This window comes from Schistocerca cancellata, chromosome 4 (assembly GCF_023864275.1).
Source record: "Schistocerca cancellata isolate TAMUIC-IGC-003103 chromosome 4, iqSchCanc2.1, whole genome shotgun sequence".
Classification (NCBI taxonomy): domain Eukaryota; kingdom Metazoa; phylum Arthropoda; class Insecta; order Orthoptera; family Acrididae; genus Schistocerca; species Schistocerca cancellata.
The window spans coordinates 643,315,384-643,337,609 of record NC_064629.1 but is presented as its reverse complement, the minus strand read 5'-3'; the positions used below and the strand labels follow the sequence as shown (position 1 = coordinate 643,337,609).

The 22,226-nt window shown below is 39.4% G+C and overlaps 1 protein-coding gene across 6 annotated transcripts in view; it reads right to left on the bottom strand.

The window, feature by feature from the left end:
- Positions 1 to 22,226, bottom strand: part of LOC126183803 (transmembrane protein 43 homolog) — a 226,612-nt gene that overhangs the window by 188,938 nt on the left and 15,448 nt on the right. For 5 of the 6 annotated variants that reach the window (XM_049926045.1, XM_049926051.1, XM_049926049.1 and 2 more), the window contains exon 2: positions 19,523 to 19,663. In XM_049926045.1, coding sequence (XP_049782002.1) covers positions 19,523 to 19,663 — 141 coding nt within the window. Of the gene's footprint in view, positions 1 to 19,522; positions 19,664 to 19,749; positions 20,099 to 22,226 lie in introns of those variants that run through there. The other variant, XM_049926046.1, reaches the window with a different exon arrangement.

Genomic DNA, 22,226 nt, shown 5'->3' with positions numbered 1-22,226 from the left:
CAACAACCACGTGCCGTTGTCACTTCCTCATCTCTAGCACCAGCCGACAGGAAGCGCCAGCGGATGGGCAAACCACCATACCCTGAGTCACTTGCCTGCATTCGGGGCTGATACAGCGCTCTTCGGCCACCCGGAGTCTGCCTCTGGATTCAGCATATTCCACTCTGGCTTACAAAGCTAACAGCTGCCATCGAAGACACCACGACAAGATGTATTCTAAGGAATAAAATGAGTAATATTAAACTTGCTTTACTGCATCTGACGACTCCACGTAGTTCTCTTTGCCTCTATCCTGGCGACACAATATGGGCCAGGAATTGGCAACCTGTACAACTCTTTTGTCCATCACACATTTATTTTATTTTTACACACTTTGCCCCCATCCCCCTCCACAGGTGTGTGTCCAATACACTCTTGGAAGACAAAAGCCACACAACATGAAGGAATAATGCGAATGGGATGGAAATCGATATATGCGATATACATGTACAGGCAATCAAATCATTACAATTTCAGGAAAATTGGATGATTTATTCAGGATGACAATCTTTATAAATCGAGCAAGTCAATACCACGTTGGTCCACTTCTGGCCCTTATGCAAGCAGTTATTCGGCTTGGCATTCATGATAAAAAAAAGAGTCATTCCATGTCAAAATGCCTAATTCTAGAACACTTTTCTGCTTGACTTTCTATTAAAGCTTCAAAACTAGGAGATATTTTATTCGAAGCACAATTTTTCCGGCTACTTTGCCTCAGTTTATGTACCATTGTTAGCCCATGTTGGAAATTTTACCCACTGTTCTGGAGAGCTTAAAACACATTGATTCAAATTAGACTGGTGTAGAAGCTTTTCTCAGAAATGGTATTTGTAAAAGAAGTGTGGAATGTACACTATTTTCACCTTATCACAAAAGTTGTCATCTATTCTATGATTCTGCAGGTTACTGGAAAATAGTAGTTAAATGAAACACTATATTCCACATCCTTGTGCTACCGAGTTACTAAGTATTATGTTTCACGTACAGTATGTGTTTATTCTACGAGATATAAGAATTCAAAGTTTACATGTTTTTTCATACTGCAATGTTCGTTCCCAAGTTTGGTTCAAGTTATCTAGGATTGTTAGCCCACATTGGATAATCAATTATTTTTTAGATAGTTAAAACAATGGTCTTTCTAATGACTCCAGGTTGGAAGGTTTTATGGAATATAGTTTTGTACAAAATTACAAAAAATCTTCAAATTTACACTTAATTTATTCAGTATTGGAAAGTGGTACATAAATGAAACTTTATGTTTGAGAACTTTGTGTTGTTAGGTTACAACATGTGTAGTTTCACGTATCTTTAGTCCCTGAGATATAACAAGCCAAACAATGAAATTTTTTCGGGCACTGATTTTGTTGGGTAGTTTTCTCTAAAATTTTCTGGATGAATATGCCCTGTAAAATTCTTTTCATTAGTATTCTTAGAGAGCGCATAAAGTGGTACAAGATGATCAAATTTAATTTCTTTCAACAAAATACTGCCCAAGATATAAACACTAAAATTCGCCAAAAATTCTAGCTCGCTCTCTGCAAAGTTGCACATTGAGTCAAACAACCGACTATATTTCAGTCAGTTTTGCTTCAATGAACAGGAACCTTTACCAATGTTCATTGGGAAAATATGTGAAAGTTCACATAAAATTTCGTCGAACTCTTTGACGGTCGAGGAGGGAGCCCTTGGTGAGTTAACATGGAATGACCCTACAGCTGCTGGATGTTCTCCTGGTGGATATTACATGCAATTCTGTCCAGGTGGTGCATTAGATCATCAAAAGTCTGGAGCTAGTTGGGGAGCCCTGCAATATTGCTCCAAAAGTTCTCATTTGGGGAGATATTGAGTGCTGGCCAAGATAGGGTTTGGCAAGCATGAAGAAATGCAATAGAAGCTCTCGCCGTGCATGGGTGAGCGTAATCTTGCTGAAATGTAAGCCCATGATGACTTGCCGTGAAAGTCAATAAAACAGAGCGTAGAATATCGTCAATGATCGCTGCGCTGTAAGGGTACCATGGATGACAATCAAAGGGGTCTTACTACAAAACAAAATGGCACCCCAGACCATCACTCCTGGTTGTCAGGCCTTACGCCGGGTGACAGGTTGTAGTCTGTCTAGAGCGTCTCACACATGTCTTTAGTGTAGAATATCGTTGACTGGAGTAAAACTGTCTTCAGTGATGAGTCCTGTTTGGAACTGAGCCCCGATGACCAGCGAAGTACGAGGGCTTTGTGAAAAGTAATGTCTCTGAATTATGTAAGAACTTAGAAAGCTTTTTAAATAAAACGAATATTATTAACATTCTTCATCTTCATTCTTCACATCAACACATTTATTTTGCAACATTGTCACCCTGACAGAGGTATTTCTTCCATCAAGAGACCAGTTTATTGATAGTATCACTGTAGAATGTTTGACTTTGTTGACAGAGCACAACCTCACCTTTGCTGGCACCACTTCATCACTATCAAAGTGAAGTCCACAAAGTCGTTCTCTAAGTTTTGGAAACAGATAAAATCAGATGAGGCCAAGTCAGGACTTCATTGAGGATGAAATAAACTCAAGGCGTTTGATTGTTGCAGATGCAGCTCTTGTGTGTGCTCTGCATTGTCATGCTGAAGGAGAGAGTGTTCCATGTGTGGCTAGTATTCTGTGGCTAAAAGCTGGATTTCAGAAAGCTCTCTCTCACGCACCAACAATTACATTACATGCTAGCATTTGGAGGTCTCTGGTAACAAAGGGTTGCAACTCAGGTCAGTAAAGTGGGACAGTCGACCGTGTAATATTCATGATGTGTAATACCGTAACTGATACTGAGAACAGAATAAACAAAAATTGGAGACATTACTTTTCAACATGCCTTCATTTTGTCAGTAGACTTGCTCTGAAGACTGTTGTTTCCTTCACTTTTCTACTAAAAACAAGATGGCATCCCATTATTTTGAGACTTTAATTATAGTAGTCTTGTGATTTTCCTTCTTGTCATTCCATTATACACAATTTATTGTACACTCCTGTGGAGCCATATCCAGCAGATAAGAATATCTATTGGGACACTGAGACAACTTTACAACACATGAAGTAAGCAAACCTATGGGTGGTGAATTGGGGAATTGTCTTAGTTGATCCACATAACCCTCCACATGCAACAACTTGTGCTGTTAACATGTTTGATGCAGTAACATGTCATGGCAGCAAAACTATATCCCTTTTAATTAATTGTTAATTAATTAGGAAGGTAGTAGTGGAATATATTATCCGGAGGGGAATTGCTACAGCATGATAGTACAATTTTTGTGGGCAAAACGTCTACACTGTACACAGATTCATCACAAAATTCTGGTAGCATATCAACCAAATACAATGCCACATCCAGCCATACTGAAATGGTGCCAACAATTTGACAAGGCAACACAGACATGGATGGTGATGATCAGGAAGTCCAGAGAATGCACTATGCAAATTCCATCTTTCCTGCAAGTTGAAAGAACATGTGGAGGCACAAGATTTTTCAAAGCCTATAATGTTCACGCAGTGGTTCTCAAATGGCTTCGTGACCACGGGCTGGATTTCTATTGACGAGGAACTGAACGACTGGTAGGATGTTCTGACTGTTGTTTACATAGACTTTAACACCATGTTCAAAAAGAGTGTCATGTACCCATATCAGTATTTAGGTGTAGGTCAGTATTCAAAAAACTTTTGCTTTTCCTACTGTAATAATGTGTAACTTACTTCTTGAAGCCCTCTTGTAATAATTGTATTTACTATATTTTTGTTTTCTCAGTGTCCTGCCACTGGTCTGTGGTATGTCGTCTTCCTTTTCAGTTCCATATTGTTTATTCAACTTCAACAAAAATTTGTTCATTTCTAGAATGATTAGATCATTTACACTGTAGGTACTTTATAAACAGTACACTTTACACAAAGGTAAGACTCTATATTGGTCTGCACAACAAGATACATAATTATTATTGTCCCATTTGTTACTTTCCATATCTTGTGTCCAACAATTGCACACATTCCGATTCTCATGTTATGACAGGTAGTGAAGTACTGTCTTCTGGAGAGCACAGACTTTCTGGTGCTGGACATTTGCAATGTTGCCAACAGATAGGTATGGAGTGACTTGATAGCTGATGTTTCTACAGCACTATATTGCAAAGAAAGTTGTGGCTGGGAGTGGAATGTCAACTCTTCCACCCATCTGTTTGCTTATAACTTGAGCATTTTCTAAATTTTAATATATTTTCTTCCTACACAAAAGCTTCTGTTCACAAATCAGGGCAGATTTTGAAAGCATCATACACGCAAAATTCAGCTCGCCCTTTTTTCACACTATATCCTGCAAACCATGGATGAGAAGCAGACCAGGTTCCATATTCGTATAGGTAGGTTTTGGAACGCGTGTGACGGAGAGCCCCACTGCAACTGTTACCAAGGGTCCAAATATACAGAATAGGTTCTCATACAGAAGTGGAGCTCCTCCATGCCAGAGCTAATGTGGTGACCATCACAAACAATCTACTGTCATTATGTATGTCAGTTACATGAATCGAGGTACCACAGAATGTGGGCCAGTGCTGCTGTCCATACACCTGGGTATTAATATGGGCCCTTCTGGAGACAAAGTGGACGAAAATTGTTGAAGAACAGCAGGTTTAAGGGTGGCAAGGAGGTGCCATGGCAAGCACCATGGGGGGGAAATGCCCTCCACAATACTCTGGACAGATGATAAAAGTAGTAGGCAAATCATTGCTGACAGAGAGGGGTGATGCAAGGGTAGGTTATGTTAATAATGGGTATTATGCAGCTCAATGCCACTGTCATAACCAACTGTTCATCATAAAGAGGTTAGTTCAAACCTGTGCAGCAGCACTACGCACTGCTGTGGGACCCCCTCTGCAGCACTCTGTCAGAGATGATTGAGTGTAGCAGTAGGCACAGGTTTAATGCAGCTTCATCATCCTCAGCATTGTCCCTCTTGGATTCCACTGGTAGCAGCAGCTGTCCACCGCACCATCCAAGACATTTCTGTCAGTGAGATAAACCAGCTCAGCTTCACTACTATCTGATGCACTTCCAAGTGTCATCCACGAAGATGGTGAGGCCTTTATGATTGCTTTGTACTGCTTCCTTAGCTGGCTGTTGGCTTCTTCAGCATGTGTCATGAAGGTGGCCTTGTATGCTTCCATTTCTATCACCATGACTTCTCCAAGGTGAGCAATTCCCCACCTGACAAGTTCAGGGAATGGAATGGTCACTTCCTTCTCCCCCTCCTTTTCAGGTGCTGGCTACACCATCCCCCCTCACCTCATGGCCAGTCTTCTACACTACAGCCACTAGCAAGGTATACTGACCGATGGTAGAGAGCGGCAGCACTGGTCTCAGGTGCTTGCTGCACTGTCCTCCTTTCTGCTTGCAGCTGGTCCCATCCACCACTGACACTGGTAGGATATTACAGGCATTTTCAGTCTATGGAAGCAGCCATCTGTTCACCTCTTGGTTGTGTTGTTGCCAACTGTCGGCACCTTCCCCTTCAATGATGTTTCTTCTTCATATTGGTCTTCTCATCCATGCCTTGGCTATGGCCACAGAGTGCCACGAAGCTGTGCCAGTTTGTGACATGTGGTCCACCACAACGAGTGCATTGGGTTGTCATTTTTTCTTCTATTACAGGTGTGGCTGTCGTGCTTGCCTGAGAACTTGTCACACCTCTGGACACTGCGGCAATATTTAGCCACATGGCCCTTACCCTAGCACCTGAAGCACTGGGTCTTAGGGTCCAGGCCTGAAGGGAGATATTCTTGGACTGGGAAGCACTGAAGCTTTTACAGCACAAAGGCTTCGTCTGCTGTTGCATGGCTACGAAAAACAGTAGTGGCTTCTCCCTGTTTGTCCAGTTATGCAGCTTGACTGATGCATCCCCAAAAGCAGATCTTAGCAGCCCTTCTTTGACTTCCACCTCATCAAAAATCCAAGGCAACCCACAGAAGTGCCTTGGTCATCTTGTTGCACTGTTGTGGTGGTGTCTTCTTCTCAGGCACCTCGATGTGGTGGGACACCACAGCACTCTAGTGCCTTGCAGTTGGCCATACCCGCTGCTGGCAACTCCATCATGGCATGAAAGTCAACAGATTCAATGCCAACTTTGTATTTGCAGCAGCTGGCTATCTTGCCATACATCTCTGTCTAAATTGTACCTCTGCATTTGATTTACAGACAGGTGTGCGGTCATCAGTCTTCTGCAAATTGGCAAACTTGTTGAATTGCACAACTGAAGGCCCTATGCTTCTTCGGCTTTCTTCTGTCCATTTCATTAGCTCAGGCTATGACACTAAACACAAAAATTTGCTTTGTATCATAAGAATGATACCCGACAATGTGCTTCTGAGCAATAGCCAGAGCATGAGCACGCCATAAGAGCTCTCCTTCAGCCTCAGTAGCATAGCACACAACAGCAGCAATGTGCTAACCTCGCTGGCTCAGGCTGAACTCCGGTTCTCAGATAATTGACTGTCTCAAAGACTTCTTAAGTAACAGAACTCAGCACAGGCAAATGCTCATGAGAGACAAGGATATCATCAGGAGTGCTCCAGAGAAGTGGGACCAACATTGTTTTCTATTTATATAATGATCTGACAGATAGGGTTAGCAGCAATCTTTGACTGCTGATGATGCTGTAGTGTACAGGGCTGACTGTAGGGTAGTACAGGATGGTATGGACAGAATTTCTAATGAGTGTTGACGAATGGCAACTTGCTCTAAATACAGAAATATGTAAACTAATGCAGATGAGTAGGGAAAGTTACTCTGTACAGTTCAAAACACAGTATTAATAGTGTGCTGCCTGACAATCATGCCAACTAGATATCTGGGCACAACGTTCACAAGTGACAGTAAATGGAACAAGAACGAAAGGTCTCCAGAAGGGAAGGTGAATGGCCGACTCTGAATTATTGAGACAATTCTAGGAAAGTGTATGTCATCTGTAAGGAAGACCACACACAGAATACTAGTGTGACCCATTCATGAGTTGTGCTCTAGTGTCCATACACCAACCAGACTGGATAAGAGGAAAACATCGAAGCAATTCAAGGGGTGTACGCTACATTTGTTAGTGGTGTGTTCAATCAGCATACAAGTATTACAGACTTGCTCCACGACCACAAATGGGAATCCCTGGAGGGAAGATGTTCTTTTCACAAAATACTATTGAGAAAGTTAAGAGAAGTGGTACTTGTGACAGACTGCAGAATGATCCCCCTGTAACTAACTTACATCCATTGTAAAGACAGATTAGATAAGAGAAATCAGGGTTCATATGGAAGAATATAGACAGTCATCTTTCCCTCCCTCCATTTGCAAAAGGTACAAAGGAAAGGGAATGACGACTAGTGGTACAAGGTACACTACATCATGCACCATATGGTGGCTACATTTAAAAGAAACAAACCTGTGCTTTGTGTTGTGACATGGTGCTTGATTTAAACAACTGTCACCAGCACATATTGTTCACGTTTAATAATGGAACTTCAGATGTCCCATCTTTAAGCCAACATGTCACCCCATTGGCAAAGCTAATCGCTGATGTAAGACCAGCACTTCCATTGCACACTTATTCTTTATTACATTGATCAGAACTGCACAGTATGTAAAGTCCATATTTCTCTGAGCATCTGGCACTGGAGTTGAATAAGCATACATGAGGCTCTTGCTGTTGCATTTTTAAACGAATTCTTTATAAAGCACACCAATGCTCTCTGACTTCTATCAATTCTACCTGGCAAGTGTGCCAGACTGCCAAACAAAACTTAAGACTCAATCCCACAAAATTTTTGTAAACTACCTCTTTCTTGGGTAAATTACATGTGCTTAGGTAGCTTCACATCAGCTTTTCCTGTAAGTAGATTTATGAGGGAACCACTTAAAATCAATCCAGGTGCATACACTCAGATATGTAATTGCTTCCAGTGATGCTCAACCACAGTACATTACATTTACACTCAACTAACAGATCCTGCCCAACTGCTTATCCACTGTAGGTCTTACTGCATTTTGATACAATTTTCTGGCATTTCAGCTTTCTTATACGCACCACCACCACCACCACCACCACCACCACCACCACCACCACATTATTCCCCAGTCTTATCTGCTTGGAAACCCAGAATCTAATCATAAAGCTGGTCCAATAATATGTACACTCATTTTATTCACTAAACAAACTACATCACGAGCCTTCCAGAAGGAAAGGAACACAACCTCGATCTCGTGGATGAACACAGCAAATCAAGTTTCACAAAATCACTGTTTGTTCAATTCACGTTGATCAACACACAGGACATTTTTAATATACAATACGTGTGAGCAAAATACATATTCCATAATTCTAAAACAAATTGACATCATCAATATAGCCCTACAATTTTACACTTCTGTTTGATCCTTCCTGAATTTTTTTTTTCCCCAGTGAATTAGTAAGTTTCACTGATTGAACAACCAGTTGCCTTTCCCCCATAGAGTATTTTAGTTGCTTTCCTATTCTGCAACTGTGATTGTTATTGTTGTTGTGGTCTTCAGTCCTGAGACTGATTTGATGCAGCTCTTCATGCTACTCTATCCTGTGCAAGCTTCTTCATCTCCCAGTACTTACTGCAACTGACATCCTTCTGAATCTGCTTAGTGTATTCATCTCTTCGTCTCCCTCTACGATTTTTACCCTCCACACTGCCCTCCAATGCTAAATTTGTGATCCCCTGATGCCTCAGAACATGTCCTACCAACCGATCCCTTCTTCTAGTCAAGTTGTGCCACAAACTCCTCTTCTCCCCAATTCTATTCAATACCTCCTCATTAGTTATGTGCTCTACCCATCTAATATTCAGCATTCTTCAGTAGCACCACATTTCGAAAGCTTCTATTCTCTTCTTGTCCAAACTATTTATAGTCCATGTTACACTTCCATACATGGCTACACTCCATACAAATACTTTCAGAAATGACTTCCTGACACTTAAATCTATACTCGATGTTAACAAATTTCTCTTCTTCAGAATCACTTTCCTTGTCATTGCCAGTCTACATTTGATATCCTCTCTACTTCGACCATCATCAGTTATTTTGCTCCCCAAATAGCAAAACTCCTTTACTACTTTAAGTGTCTCATTTCCTAATCGAATTCCCTCAGCATCACCCAACTTAATTCAACTACATTCCATTATCCTCATTTTGCTTTTGTTGATGTTCATCTTATATCCTCCTTTCAAGACACCGTCCATTCCGTTCAACTGCTCTTCCAAGTCCTTTGCTGTCTCTGACAGAATTACAATGTCATCGGTGAACCTCAAAGTTTTTATTTCTTCTCCATGGATTTTAATGCCTACTCCGAACTTTTCTTTTGTTTCCTTTACTGCTTGCTCAATATACAGATTGGATAACATCGGGGATAGCTACACCCCTGTCTCACTCCCTTCCCAACCACTGCTTCCCTTTCATGTCCCTCGGCCCTTATAACTGCCATCTGGTTTCTGTACAAACTGTAAATAGCCTTTCCGTCCCTGTATTTTACCCCTGCCACCTTCAGAATTTGAAAGTAAGTATTCCAGTCAACATTGTCAAAAGCTTTCTCTAACTCTACCAATGCTAGAAACGTAGGTTTGCCTTTCCTTAATCTTCCTTCTAAGATAAGTCGTAAGGTCAGTATTGCCTCACGTGTTCCAACATTTCTACGGAATCCAAACTGATCTTCCCCGAGGTCGGCTTCTACCAGTTTTTCCATTCATCTGTAAAGAATTCGCATTAGTATTTTGCAGCTGTGACTTATTAAACTGATAGTTCGGTAATTTTCGCATCTGTCAACGACTGCTTTTTTTGAGATTGGAATTATTATATTCTTCTTTAAGTCTGAGAGTATTTCGCCTGTCTCATACATCTTGCTTACCAGATGGTAGAGTTTTGTCAGGACTGGCTCTCCCAAGGCTGTCAGTAGTTCTAATGGAATGTTGTCTACCCCCAGGGCCTTGTTTCGACTCAGGTCTTTCAGTGCTCTGTCAAACTCTTCACGCAGTATCGTATCTCCCATTTCATCTTCATCTACATCCTCTTTCATTTCTATAATATTGTCCTCAAGTACATCGCTCTTGTATAGGCCCTCTATATACTCCTTCCACCTTTCTGCTTTCCCTTCTTTGCTTAGAACTGGGTTTCCATCTGAGCTCTTGATATTCATACAAGCGGCTCTTTTCTCCAAAGGTCTCTTTAATTTTCCTGTAGGCAGTATCCATCTTGCCCCTAGTGAGATAAGCCTCTACATCCTTACATTTGTCCTCTAGCCATCCCTGCTTAGTCATTTTGCACTTCCTGTCGATCTCATTTTTGAGACGTTTGTATCCCTTTTTGCCTGCTTCATTTACTCCATTTTTTATATTTTCTCCTTTCCTCAAATAAATTCAATATTTCTTGTGTTACCCAAGGATTTCTACTAGCCCTCGTCTTTTTGCCTACTTGGTCCTCTGCTGCCTTCACTAATTCATCCCTCAGAGCTACCCATTCTTCTTCTACTGTATTTCTTTCCCCCATTCCTGTCAATTGTTCCCTTATGCTCTCCCTGAAACTCTGTACAACCTGTGGTTTAGTCAGTTTATCCAGGTCCCATCTCCTTAAATTCCCACCTTTTTGCAGTTTCTTCAGTTTTAATCTACAGTTCATAACCAATAGATTGTGGTCAGAGTCCACATTTGCCCCTGGAAATGTCTTACAATTTAAAACCTGGTTCCTAAATCTCTCTCTTACCATTATATAAATCTATTTGATACCTACTAGTATCTCCAAGATTCTTCCAACCTTCTTTTATGATAGCTTATCTCAATGTCAGTTGTTTCAGCATTTGTTCAATAATTGAAAGGAAGAACTGTATCACAATTTCCACAGCCACATAATTTGAAAATATTGAATTCAAAATTAAAACTTCTGTGAGCTATTCTCCATTTCAGTGTCAGTGTAAATACTTGGGCTTTTTCCATCCGATTAGTAGATAAAATTTCAGTTCCAAATTCACTGAATTGTTTTTGTATTACTCTGTATCTTACTGTGACTTCATTCAGAATTTGTCAGTTTGGTGACAAGGGTTGGCTTCATTTAAATCTCTGATGAAGATCTCTCTACTTTCTTAGAAACTTTTGTAATACAGCTATTGAACCACTGAAGGTCATTCTCATACCTCATAACTTCATCAGCACTTAAATGTTTAAAGCACATTCTACAGTTCTCTTAAATTTTATCCACTAATATCTATCTTCCCTTAATAGAAGAGTATTTCTTATGATGGGAATTCTTCACCACACACCTAAACTCAGTTGTGTGTGATGACAATTGTCATGAGTTAGAGCATGGCAGTAGACAAGTACAGTCAGCAATACTAGTTTGCTTTGCATCCAGGACACTTTCAGCGACACTTTTATGATGCTTTGTAGATCTGTTCTCTCATTCTCCACACAAGGCATTTCACAGGTTCTAATAGATCCTGGGAATTAGCATTATCAGCATAACGTATCTCACATGCACATCCAATGCATTGTTTAAGATTTATGTCCCCCTAATATGCTGGGCATCCTATTGGTCAGGACATGATGTGCCAGCGAACACTCAAAAACACCAGTCAATTACTTCGAGGTGTACACTCTTGCCACGAAGATAAACACTGTATTTGTATTTTTCATGATATCCACACTGATTATTTCTCAACATTTATTACAACTCACTTTCTGCAACATTTTTTCTGTGTTTTTATTCTCTCCTCCAAACTGAGTGGTGTTCACAAATGCACATTACAGTAACCAATACACACCTGAGACCACAGCCCTGCACCTGTTCCATTCATCTACTTACAATTTCCAATGCACCACTGACCAAATCTGGCACTTTGGTCTGAAAGTAACAAGTACACTTGAAGCACTAGCACAGTCTGAAGCTATTTGCATAGAATCAGTCAGTCTCTCTCTCTCATGCTTACATGCACGCACTCAATCCCATCCCATCCCATCCCAAGTCTGTGCCCATGCTCGTACCTGTATCCACTCATGTTTAATGTCAGCAGTCTAATAGTGATGGCAATGACCAACTGCATGCAGTAAACTATGGATTATTCATTGCACACAACAATATCACGCCACAAATGTTCGCTTTTGTCATTTACACAATGATATTATTAGAACCTACAGACTGCAGTTTTCCCCCTATTAAATAGACAGTGTTCTTACAGAACAGATTGCTTGTCAGTGCCCTCTATCACTAACTTCAAGTATCCGCATGTACACGTGTACGTGCGCGCGTGCAATGCAGACAAATTAAGAAGTGAAATATTTCCAGCTTATAGAACGGGGTTTGCTATCTTTGTGCAAAACATTATTGAGTAACGCAATTTTTAAATGAAGATAGAGCCACCTTTGTATTGTAATGCAATAAACTAGTGCTCATAGTTAAAAGTGTAAGATTTTTTTACACTTTTGTGTGTGTGTGTGTCTCAGTCATACTGCTTTACTGATATGTTTAGTGTTCCTTAGATCAACGCTTTATCTTTGTACCCAGTGGAAGAACAAAATTCTGGTTTTGGTACTACCACTGAAAGGTAAATATATAATAAATTGTAATAATCAGATGACCACCATCTGAAAAGATTATCTTCAGTTCACTAAATCAATGAATATTCCTGCAATATTATTACTTAAGCAGCTGGACATTCAACAATGGCGGGACTTGCCTCTTCATTAATTACCTCGTAGCTTGTTTGTAATTCAGATCCTTGGAGCCAGATCTTTCATATAAAATACAATTTTTGAAATGTCACCCTTAGACGCAGTAACAATAATCTTCTAATGTCTTCCCTACAACTGCTGACTAGCTCCAACAATTACCGGTAGCTAAAATGAAATCAATCTATGATCGCAAATACGTTCCCTTTTTTCCCCCTGCTAGTAGATTTTGCCATTGATTAAATCTCTCTCTTGCTCAGATATACAAGTCACACTAACTTTTCTCCCATTAATGGGCACATGAGCAGTATGGAATTAGAGTCACAACTTATATTGGAATTGTGCTGAGGTGATATACAATATTCTAAATGATTACTCAAGTTTTTAACATAATCAGCTGACTGTAGATCAGTTAGACTTTTAAGAAACTATGTACTCACTGGCATGAAACACTACGAAGTCCTAAGTCAAATTGAAGTATTTGAGAAACAAAGTGATTTATCCAAAACTTACTTTCATATTTTGCAAAAGAGCTCTCAGTGTTGTATACATGTAGCCTTGACTAAAATTGCATGGTGAATGCTCAATATGCCTAATAGGGGAAATTCATATGGCAACAGCTTGTAGGCAAACATGGCCACTACCAGGGACTCTGTCACACCCATTAATGTCCCCCCCCCCCCCTACACACATTGGGAAGAGAAAAAGAGTGCCAGATCTGAGGTGCAAGATGGATGCAGAAGAGTCTTAGTCCCTTAACATAAAGTTCCAAGTTATCGCATTATTTTCAGAGGAACTTAAAATCCCATGTGCACTCAGGCAACTTAAGAACAACCATTGGAAAAATAAAACCTCGCTTGTATACATTTCAGCACTAATAGTTACATGTGGCAGCTAGAGAGCATCCATTCCTATATTTTTAGAATTTGTCACGTTTTTTTTGAGGTAGTTGCCACTAGATCTATTCTTTACTGTGTGCATCTTGGGATACTTGACAACAAAATGCATAATTTCAACCTCTGTCCTGTAGTACTGTTTACACTTTGCTTCCCAAACTGGAGAGCTGCAGTGATTCTGAGTTGGAAATTGAATTTAGCAACTTGATGCGAAGAAGAATGTGGTGTCACTTCATTAGAAACTGATAGTGACGACAGTTCATCAGATGACTGACAGGTACTCACCAGTGGTACAAGAAATCTGTCCATTGTGCTCCACCCAGCTCCTTCCAAGATTTCCATTCACAGGGAACCATTGTGAAATACGTGGTTCAACTTCACATATGAACAGAAACTTGAAATTTTTTACTCATTATTTTCAGCATTAAAAGTTATCTTCTATATGTCTATGTGTAATATCATTCATTATAGGGCTTTTACATTAATAAAAAATACTATTTTTTTAAACATAGTTTGCAACAAAATCATGTATGTTAGGGGGTTAATTCAGAACACACTGGGAAAGTATTCTACCTATGCCAGTGCATATACATGCATGTTGTTGCAGTGTTTCTTTGAAGAAGCTTAAGAATATGTGCTCTAACATAACCACTGTCAATTGTTGTCTTCTGAATTTCTTTACGCATGACTTTGTTGATGTGTCTACTTACAGAAATGAATGTAAACATTGTCTGGACTACACTCTCTACTCTCTTTACTTTAGATTTGGAAGAGGAAGGGGGGATGTGGGATGTGGGTAGTATCATTGTGAAGACTTACTTTATCTCTGTCAAATTAGTGGAACTGTGTTTCTTAAACATGTTAACTATCAGCTCCCAAAACACTTGATGGATGAAATGCCCTCAATCTAAAAATACAAAACTGCACATTCTTCAGAAGCAGCTGCTGACAGTTTTACTGACTCATCACTACTAGTCTTAATTACGCATGAAATATCAATGGATGATAAAATACTATCAATATGCCTCATTACATCTAGGTAGAGGTGAGCAGCACAGCACCTCCAGCCAGCAGGTCATTTGGGGACTGTCAGCTGATTGATTTAAGACCACACAGACGCAAGCTCATTCTTACTTCTGTTCAACAGCTAATGTATTGTTCTCCACAGCTAGCTTAAGTATTGATGACTATTCTGCTCTGCCATTGTTGTTTGTAGATATTCTTTGGACTGATCATGTAACTTGTTCACAATGATTGGAACTGCTTGGGACCTGAGTATAGTGACGCCCACCTACTGCTATAAGGTCTCTAATACCATTTCAGCAAAGTTGTTGCTTTCATCTCTGTTTACAAGTGATTCTCACCATCATAATCCAGGTTGTGTTAATTCCTATTGATTTTATTTGTAGTCCTGAAAAATACACAAGATCAGTAACTTTATGAACTGAGCTCATTTATTCTGTGTTTCAGTACATTCAATAAAGTGTTGATGGATAACATTTGTAATCCATGACCTATTTTGTGGAATTAATGAAAAATCGTGGCTGGAAAGCAGAATAATACCGGAAGTCCAAATATCTATCACAAGATGGAGTCACTCTCAAAACACTTCTGAGTAACAAAAACTATAATATTAACTCAAGTTCAGCCCAATGACTGCTAGCTAATGGCCACCACACAGGGTATGGTTAGGCAAGCTTTTCCAGAACTACACAACCCAGTCACACTAATGTGACCACCACCTTTTTAATCACTCACAGATGGCAGGTAGTAGCACTAGCAGTGGAGGGTAGATGAAGTGTGTCAGGGGGATGCAGAAAATAGTCCAGTCATCATTGTAATGCAGAAATGGAGCCATTTATCTCACTCCCAAAACAGAACAATCATTGGATTTCAGGCCAAGAGTGGAAGCACATCCAAAATGGCAAAGTCTGTAAGCTGTTCATGTGCCACTGCAGTTAAAGTATACTGTGCATTGCAAAATGGCACTATCCACAACTGGCACCCCAGCAAATGACGCGCGCAACTGTCAACCCATATAAACCAAGGGATTGTCAACAGTGTCTCCTCAATGCCTGTTCAGTGAATGTTGCTGCATATGCACCCATGCTCACTGCTGCTCATTGGCAAAAAAGGCTGCAATCTGCACACCAGTACCACAACTGGATGTCCAATGACTGACAAGTGGCCTTTTCAGCTGAATTCATCAAGCTTATGACTACTGGTGTGTATGGCATGAAACATCTCAAAGCAAACACCCTGTGACAGTCATTCAAAGGGTCCATGCTGGAGAAGGGAGTACTATGGTCTCGGGAATGTTTTTGTGGCATTCCCTGGGTGATTGATGTCATTTTTAAAGGAACAATGGATCAACACAGGTATTCATCTATCCCCTGTGACCATGTCCACCCCTATATGCTGTCTGTTTTTCCTTGGCACAATTCCATCTACCAGCAGGACAATGAAATGTGACACACTTCACCGTGTACATGCATGGTTTGAAGAGCACCAGGATGAATTTACCATGACACCCTGGTCACTAAATGCCCCAGATTTACACCCAACTGAAGACCCTATGGCAGCACCTCGATCAGGCTGTATGTGCTGTGGATCCCCAACTGAGTAACATAGCACAGATGGCCATGGAGTTGGTATGGCTCCACATCCTTGTCAGTACCTTCCAGAACCCCCACTGACACTCCTGTTGCAGAGTGTCCATGCTGTGAAAGGTGGTTGTTCAGGATTTGCACACGCGGTCACATCACTGTAACTGGACAGTGTACAAATAAGCACACATGGAAGAAGCTTGTAATGTTAGACTGGTTGCTGTCACTGCTTGTCTTTCTTGAAAAGATGGTGGTTCCATAACAAGATAGTTTATAAGGAACAATAACACCCCTTTAAGTGTTTAATGTCCAAGATGTTTGCTGACTGAAGAAGATAAGTGAGATCACAGATAAATCACAGTGTTTCAAATGTTTGCACAATTTCATAGAATTTTCTGTTATTCCACTCACCCTTGCACATGCACATGCACAAAGTGCATGCAATCTACAGTAGAAGTATTTGGTTGTTCAACACGCATTTTTTAAAATTTAGATATTGTCAAATTGTGGAAGCTTATGTGTAGTAATACCCAGACATAATAACTGTGCTTCAGCATTCTAATAGATCAATGACAATTATATTAATGAAGAATGACTTTTTACCATGGCATTGCATGGTGTCATGTAAGAATGTCATCACAAATTATAACATTCAGTTCAATTTTTATTTCACCTGGTTCTCCTACATCCAACAATGCATTATGATACAGGCATCATCGTACAAGATGCAATGCCATGCATTATGATACAGGTATCTTCATATGAGCTGCAATGCCATGGTAAAAAGTCATTCTTCATGAAAATAATTGTCATTGATCTATTAGAATGCTGCAGCATAGCTATTGGCCACTTTCATGATTGGTGAAGCACAATGACTTCCACTGGATGCTCACAGAGATGATGTATTAAGTGTTTCCCTTAACATTGTCTGTTTATATACCTCATCAAACATTCAGGAGTCACTGAAAGGCCCAGATATAAGTATTAACTCTGCATTTGTCACTTAGCACATCCTGATCTGCTTCAGATTTCTAGTAATACTTTGTTCTGTTCTAGCAATTCCTTTAAAATTTACAGTCATAAATGTCTTCTGCTATAATATTTTATGATGCTTGTATGATGTAATTGTGCACAAAAAGAGAGAAAATACAATCTCATTAAAATTAAACAATGTGGTTGCAGCTTACATGATATTTTATTTTATTTGAGGAACATAATGCAAAAAGGAGTCATTCTCTTGGAGCAATGTGAATAATATTATAGTTATATTTGTTGAAGTCTTAACAAAAATTAGAGAGTTAAACATTTATGACTTGTAAAAATATCTGAGCATATGTGAATGTAACACAAACATGTATCCTTTCTTAACTCTTCAGAAATGTTTTACCTTTAAGCTTTCTCACTGGCAGAACATTTACATAAAGGTCATTTACACTGTCATGAGTCTCAATATAATAGCAATTTCACTGCTGTCAGGGGCACAGTAACACTATTGTGTTACAGATATAGTACAATTACTCCCACAGCCACGGTAAAGATGCTAGTAACATACAAAAATCTAGTACAGATCAAAGATGATCTCAAGAATAGTGGGCTAGCACAGACTTAATAACTCATGACTTTTTACAGCTGTGACGTGCTGACTGAGGGAGGGCTCAAGTGGAATGCAAAAATAAATAAATAAAAAATAAAAAAATATTCCACACTTTTCAATAGCAAAAAAGCTTTGCATTAACACCAATTTCACCCTCTCCCTTCCTTTCATTTTCATATTCATACTTAATCTTAAATTGCATCATTTACCTTTGTAGCTAGAGTCATGAATGTACAAGTTACAACTTGCCCAGCCCTCGTCCTTTGTGCTGGCCTGTGCAGGCCACAGTCTAGTCTGTCTGGCCCACCATGTTTCTCACCACTGTCAGTAGGCTAGTAGGCTGGCCTATCTGCCGGTTGTCTCACCAGCCCACTGCATTGTGCACTCTGCTCTCGATATTCATTGCTGCAGCATGTCTATATTACTGCAGTGCAAGTTGCATATGTCTGCCAAATCCTGAACTTTAAGAGGTAAAAGTTTTACTTCGACACTGTGTGCTATGCGAGTCCTGCCATGCGTCAATGCATTGTGGTTGTCAGATTCCACACTTCAAGAATGCAATGCATTAATTTCGTCAATGTATGCTCACTTGCACGATTTGGAGAGAAGAATTACAATTCAATGAATCTTTCCAGAGTAAAGGTATGGTGTAACTGTTATTCTTTTGACACACAAACTTCTAATCATAAAAAATACCTTTGTGGGTACTCTAGCTGGTTGTAAGTAAAACAAATGTATGAACTGGCACTACAGGGAACACCAATCTATTAAAACCACTGTCAACCCGACACTGTATAATTAATCAAAACAAGTGAAGGTAACAACAGTGCTTTGCAGACAGACACAGAACGTAATGCAGCAGAGACAACAGACTGGCCCATCAAATAAACAACTAGAAGGGCTGGGAAAGTGACACGCCAGCAATGTACTCAGTTGTATAGTATGACAAGTCAGCTACACTGGCCCATGTACCATGCAGGCCACGTTTTAAGACACCGGCTGAAACCTGCACAATGACTCTACTCTTAGCATACAGTTAAAGATTTAACAACTCTCACTATATTACTGAGGTACACAATAACACAATTACTTATTTAGAGACTTTTCAAGAGAGATTTTCCTCATTATGAACATGCCCCACACTGAGTATGGATAATTTCAGATTATGTAGTCAACATCTACAACAGAAAAGAAAATTTTTTTGCTATAACCTCTCACATGTTTTCACTTATACATCACTGTTCCAGATATGCTTACGACATTTGTCCTTTCTGCTCTACTGTAAAACTGTGCAGCTGTGGTTCTACAACTTATAAGTTCTGTCGCCTGTTGAGTATTTAACTCAATAACTTCACAGAACACGAAACATAAATATACTAAATAACTAATGGCAACTCACTTTATCATCAAAATGGTTCTACCATATCACATAATCAGTTGTGATTTGATTTGATTTGATTTATTCAGAATATTTTAAAAACCAATGACTTTTTTTTTTTTTTTTTTTTTTTTGTTTCAGGAAAGCAGATATAGGTAGGATTGGGCTGTAACGTTACTCTGATTCATTATCATGCAACATCAAATTTCATTTATCAGACATCATAATCAATAATTAATAAAGCAAAAGAAATTACCTCATTCCACAAAAGTAGAGATATTCCACACACACAGGTAACAAACCCCAAAAGAAGGGAAAACCATGTGCCTTTCCGTTTTATTCTCGCATTATGAGCACGGTGTGAACCCATCTGTTGACGGGGCATAGTAGCAGGGTGCTAACAACAAACAGAAAATATTATGCCACATTAAAATGCTTTAGCATGAAATAATAAAAAGAAAATTTTCAAAACTACCTTCATACCATAAAATTAACAATACTACAGTAGACTGGGATATCAGTTCAGTTGCATCATATAACAGCAAAATATTTCAAGGCTAGTTTCCTCACTTTGGCTGCTGTTTACACAGCTGCACTGTGACAAATCAAACGTTTCACAGAATGTTTCTTCTCATATTAGGATTTAAGAAACACTTTTACAAGGTCACTAAAAATAAAATACAAGTAGAGGGAAACAATCAGTTTTGGACTTAACTGTAGGATACTTCACAGTATTTGGAGGGATTTGAGGTGAATATGAGGAAAAAGCTCTATCAGAAACAAAATTTAACATACTTCTGACAAACAAACATAACTTCAGCATCGTAACTACTGTACCACCTCACATGGAGAGGAAAGGGCGGGGGTGGAGGGAGAGGGGGGGAGGGGGTGGGAAGATTATATATGCATGCAGCCATGCACTTGTCTTGGCCAATAAAGAGACGTAGTCATACTACTGGAGAACTGCAACAGAAAGAAGAATAAAATAAATAATGAAAATATTAAGCAATGTCATCAATACATAAAAAGAAGTTTAAATACAAATTCCCAATCTATTTTCACTGCTACATAACTACACTAAACAATACTACAAGAAAACAGAAAAAAATTGCACATAAGGATTAGAAAACTCAACAGAAGTGCTTCTTCCCTTTTGTTTCTAGAGCCATCATTGGATAACACCAAAATGTTATTAGGCATTTAAATCCAAGACTGAAATCTGAGAATTGGACAGAAGTAATGAACAAGTCATTACTGTTTTTTAAAAGCTAGTACAGAAGGCTGGAGCGAAAATTTGCTTTTAACTGTTCAAAGGATTGTAATTAGACTTTAATAAAGCACTACAAGTAAGTCAAGTAATTTATTCAGCATTTTCTGTTTCTCGTATATCAATTTACAACTGAATGCAAATATCTTCCTCAAAATAACACTTGCTTCAGTCTAAAACTCATCAACTGTACTGATTCAAAAGTTGAAATTATTGAGACCAATTAGCATTCAGTATTTTTTGTAAGTTGGGCAACTTATTTTGTAGTGTTTTCACATAACACCGATTTATGATCGCTCTCTTTTTTCAACTTACAAGTGCGCCTCTTCCATTCCAACTGATGGATTTTTCTTTAACTTGCTTCTTTCAGTTTTGATCCAGTTTTCAATCCTGTGACTGGATAATAGTTTATAGTGCTAAAAAAAGTCTAAATAATAAAATTCACAATATTTACCTACAAAAGCTAAACATAGACTTAACCATTCTAGTATGCAAGAAAATAGGAATAAAGTTGTTTACATACATTTCACCATGCTGCATCACAATTCTGCGCATTCCAAAGCATATCATTCCACCATGTGATTTAATGTACTGCATTCATTCAGAACGGCTTACACTCAAACTGAGATACAGCAAATGTTACACTACTGAAAAACAAATAAATTTTTACTGCATCTTCTAAGGCAGACAGGAACTTGCTTATAATTCCACTGCAAGTAAAAACAGTGGCAAATCTTGCCAAGAAAAACAGTCCAACAAATAATGGCACTTAATTAGTCTACAGTAATACATTTACTGCAAAAAATTTACTGGTACTTACCATTCATTTGCAGCAAATTTTTAAGGTATTCATTTACATGTGCTCTCATTACGAAGTCCCATGTCATTGCATTGATTAGACATTGTACATATAGCAATATCTCAAAGGATAGCCAGCCAGTCTAAGCATATTCTACGATTCTTATGCATAATTTTATTTCAAACAGCTGTTTCTTTCAAACATTTTCCCAAGTTTACTTCTTACACCTTCCCAGGGCCTATGTGCCTGCAAAATATAGGATCTGACTACCCAAGCCACCATGTTAAGCTAATAGGGAATGTGAGAAACGCGTCACATTGTGGTCAATGGTGCATCTTTGAGGGCAGGGTGCAGAGTGTATGCTCTCTTGGACTTACTTAACCTTCAAACAGAACAGACAGCTTCTGCTGCCAGCCTCTGCTCACCAAGACCAGCCACCAGCCACATGAACTATTAACAGCCTTCTCTCCCCCTCTCTATTCTATAAAGTTTTTTCCAAACCTCTAAGACCTGCAGTCCATATCGTCTACCTCCACAGGGCAAGCCCTTCTGTATCCCGAGTACTGAGAATATACTCCAGTTCAATGAAGTTTACTTTTTAATTTCATAAACCACTCCCCTCCCCCCAATCATATCCTGACCATGATCCCCTCCTTTTAAGCCTACACAGAAATTACTTCAAACGCACATGGAAGGGTGATCACTATGTGGCAAAATCTACAGAAAGAAAGAGTGATGTAGAAGGAGGGACCCAAAAATACCTAAAATTCCTTTTCCATGGGTGAAGGGGCAACAGTGGCATTGGCTGCATAGTGGTTTGAATCAACCAACCATATGTTATCAATGCAAAATGGTTCAAATGGCTCTGAGCACTATGAGACTTAACATCTGAGG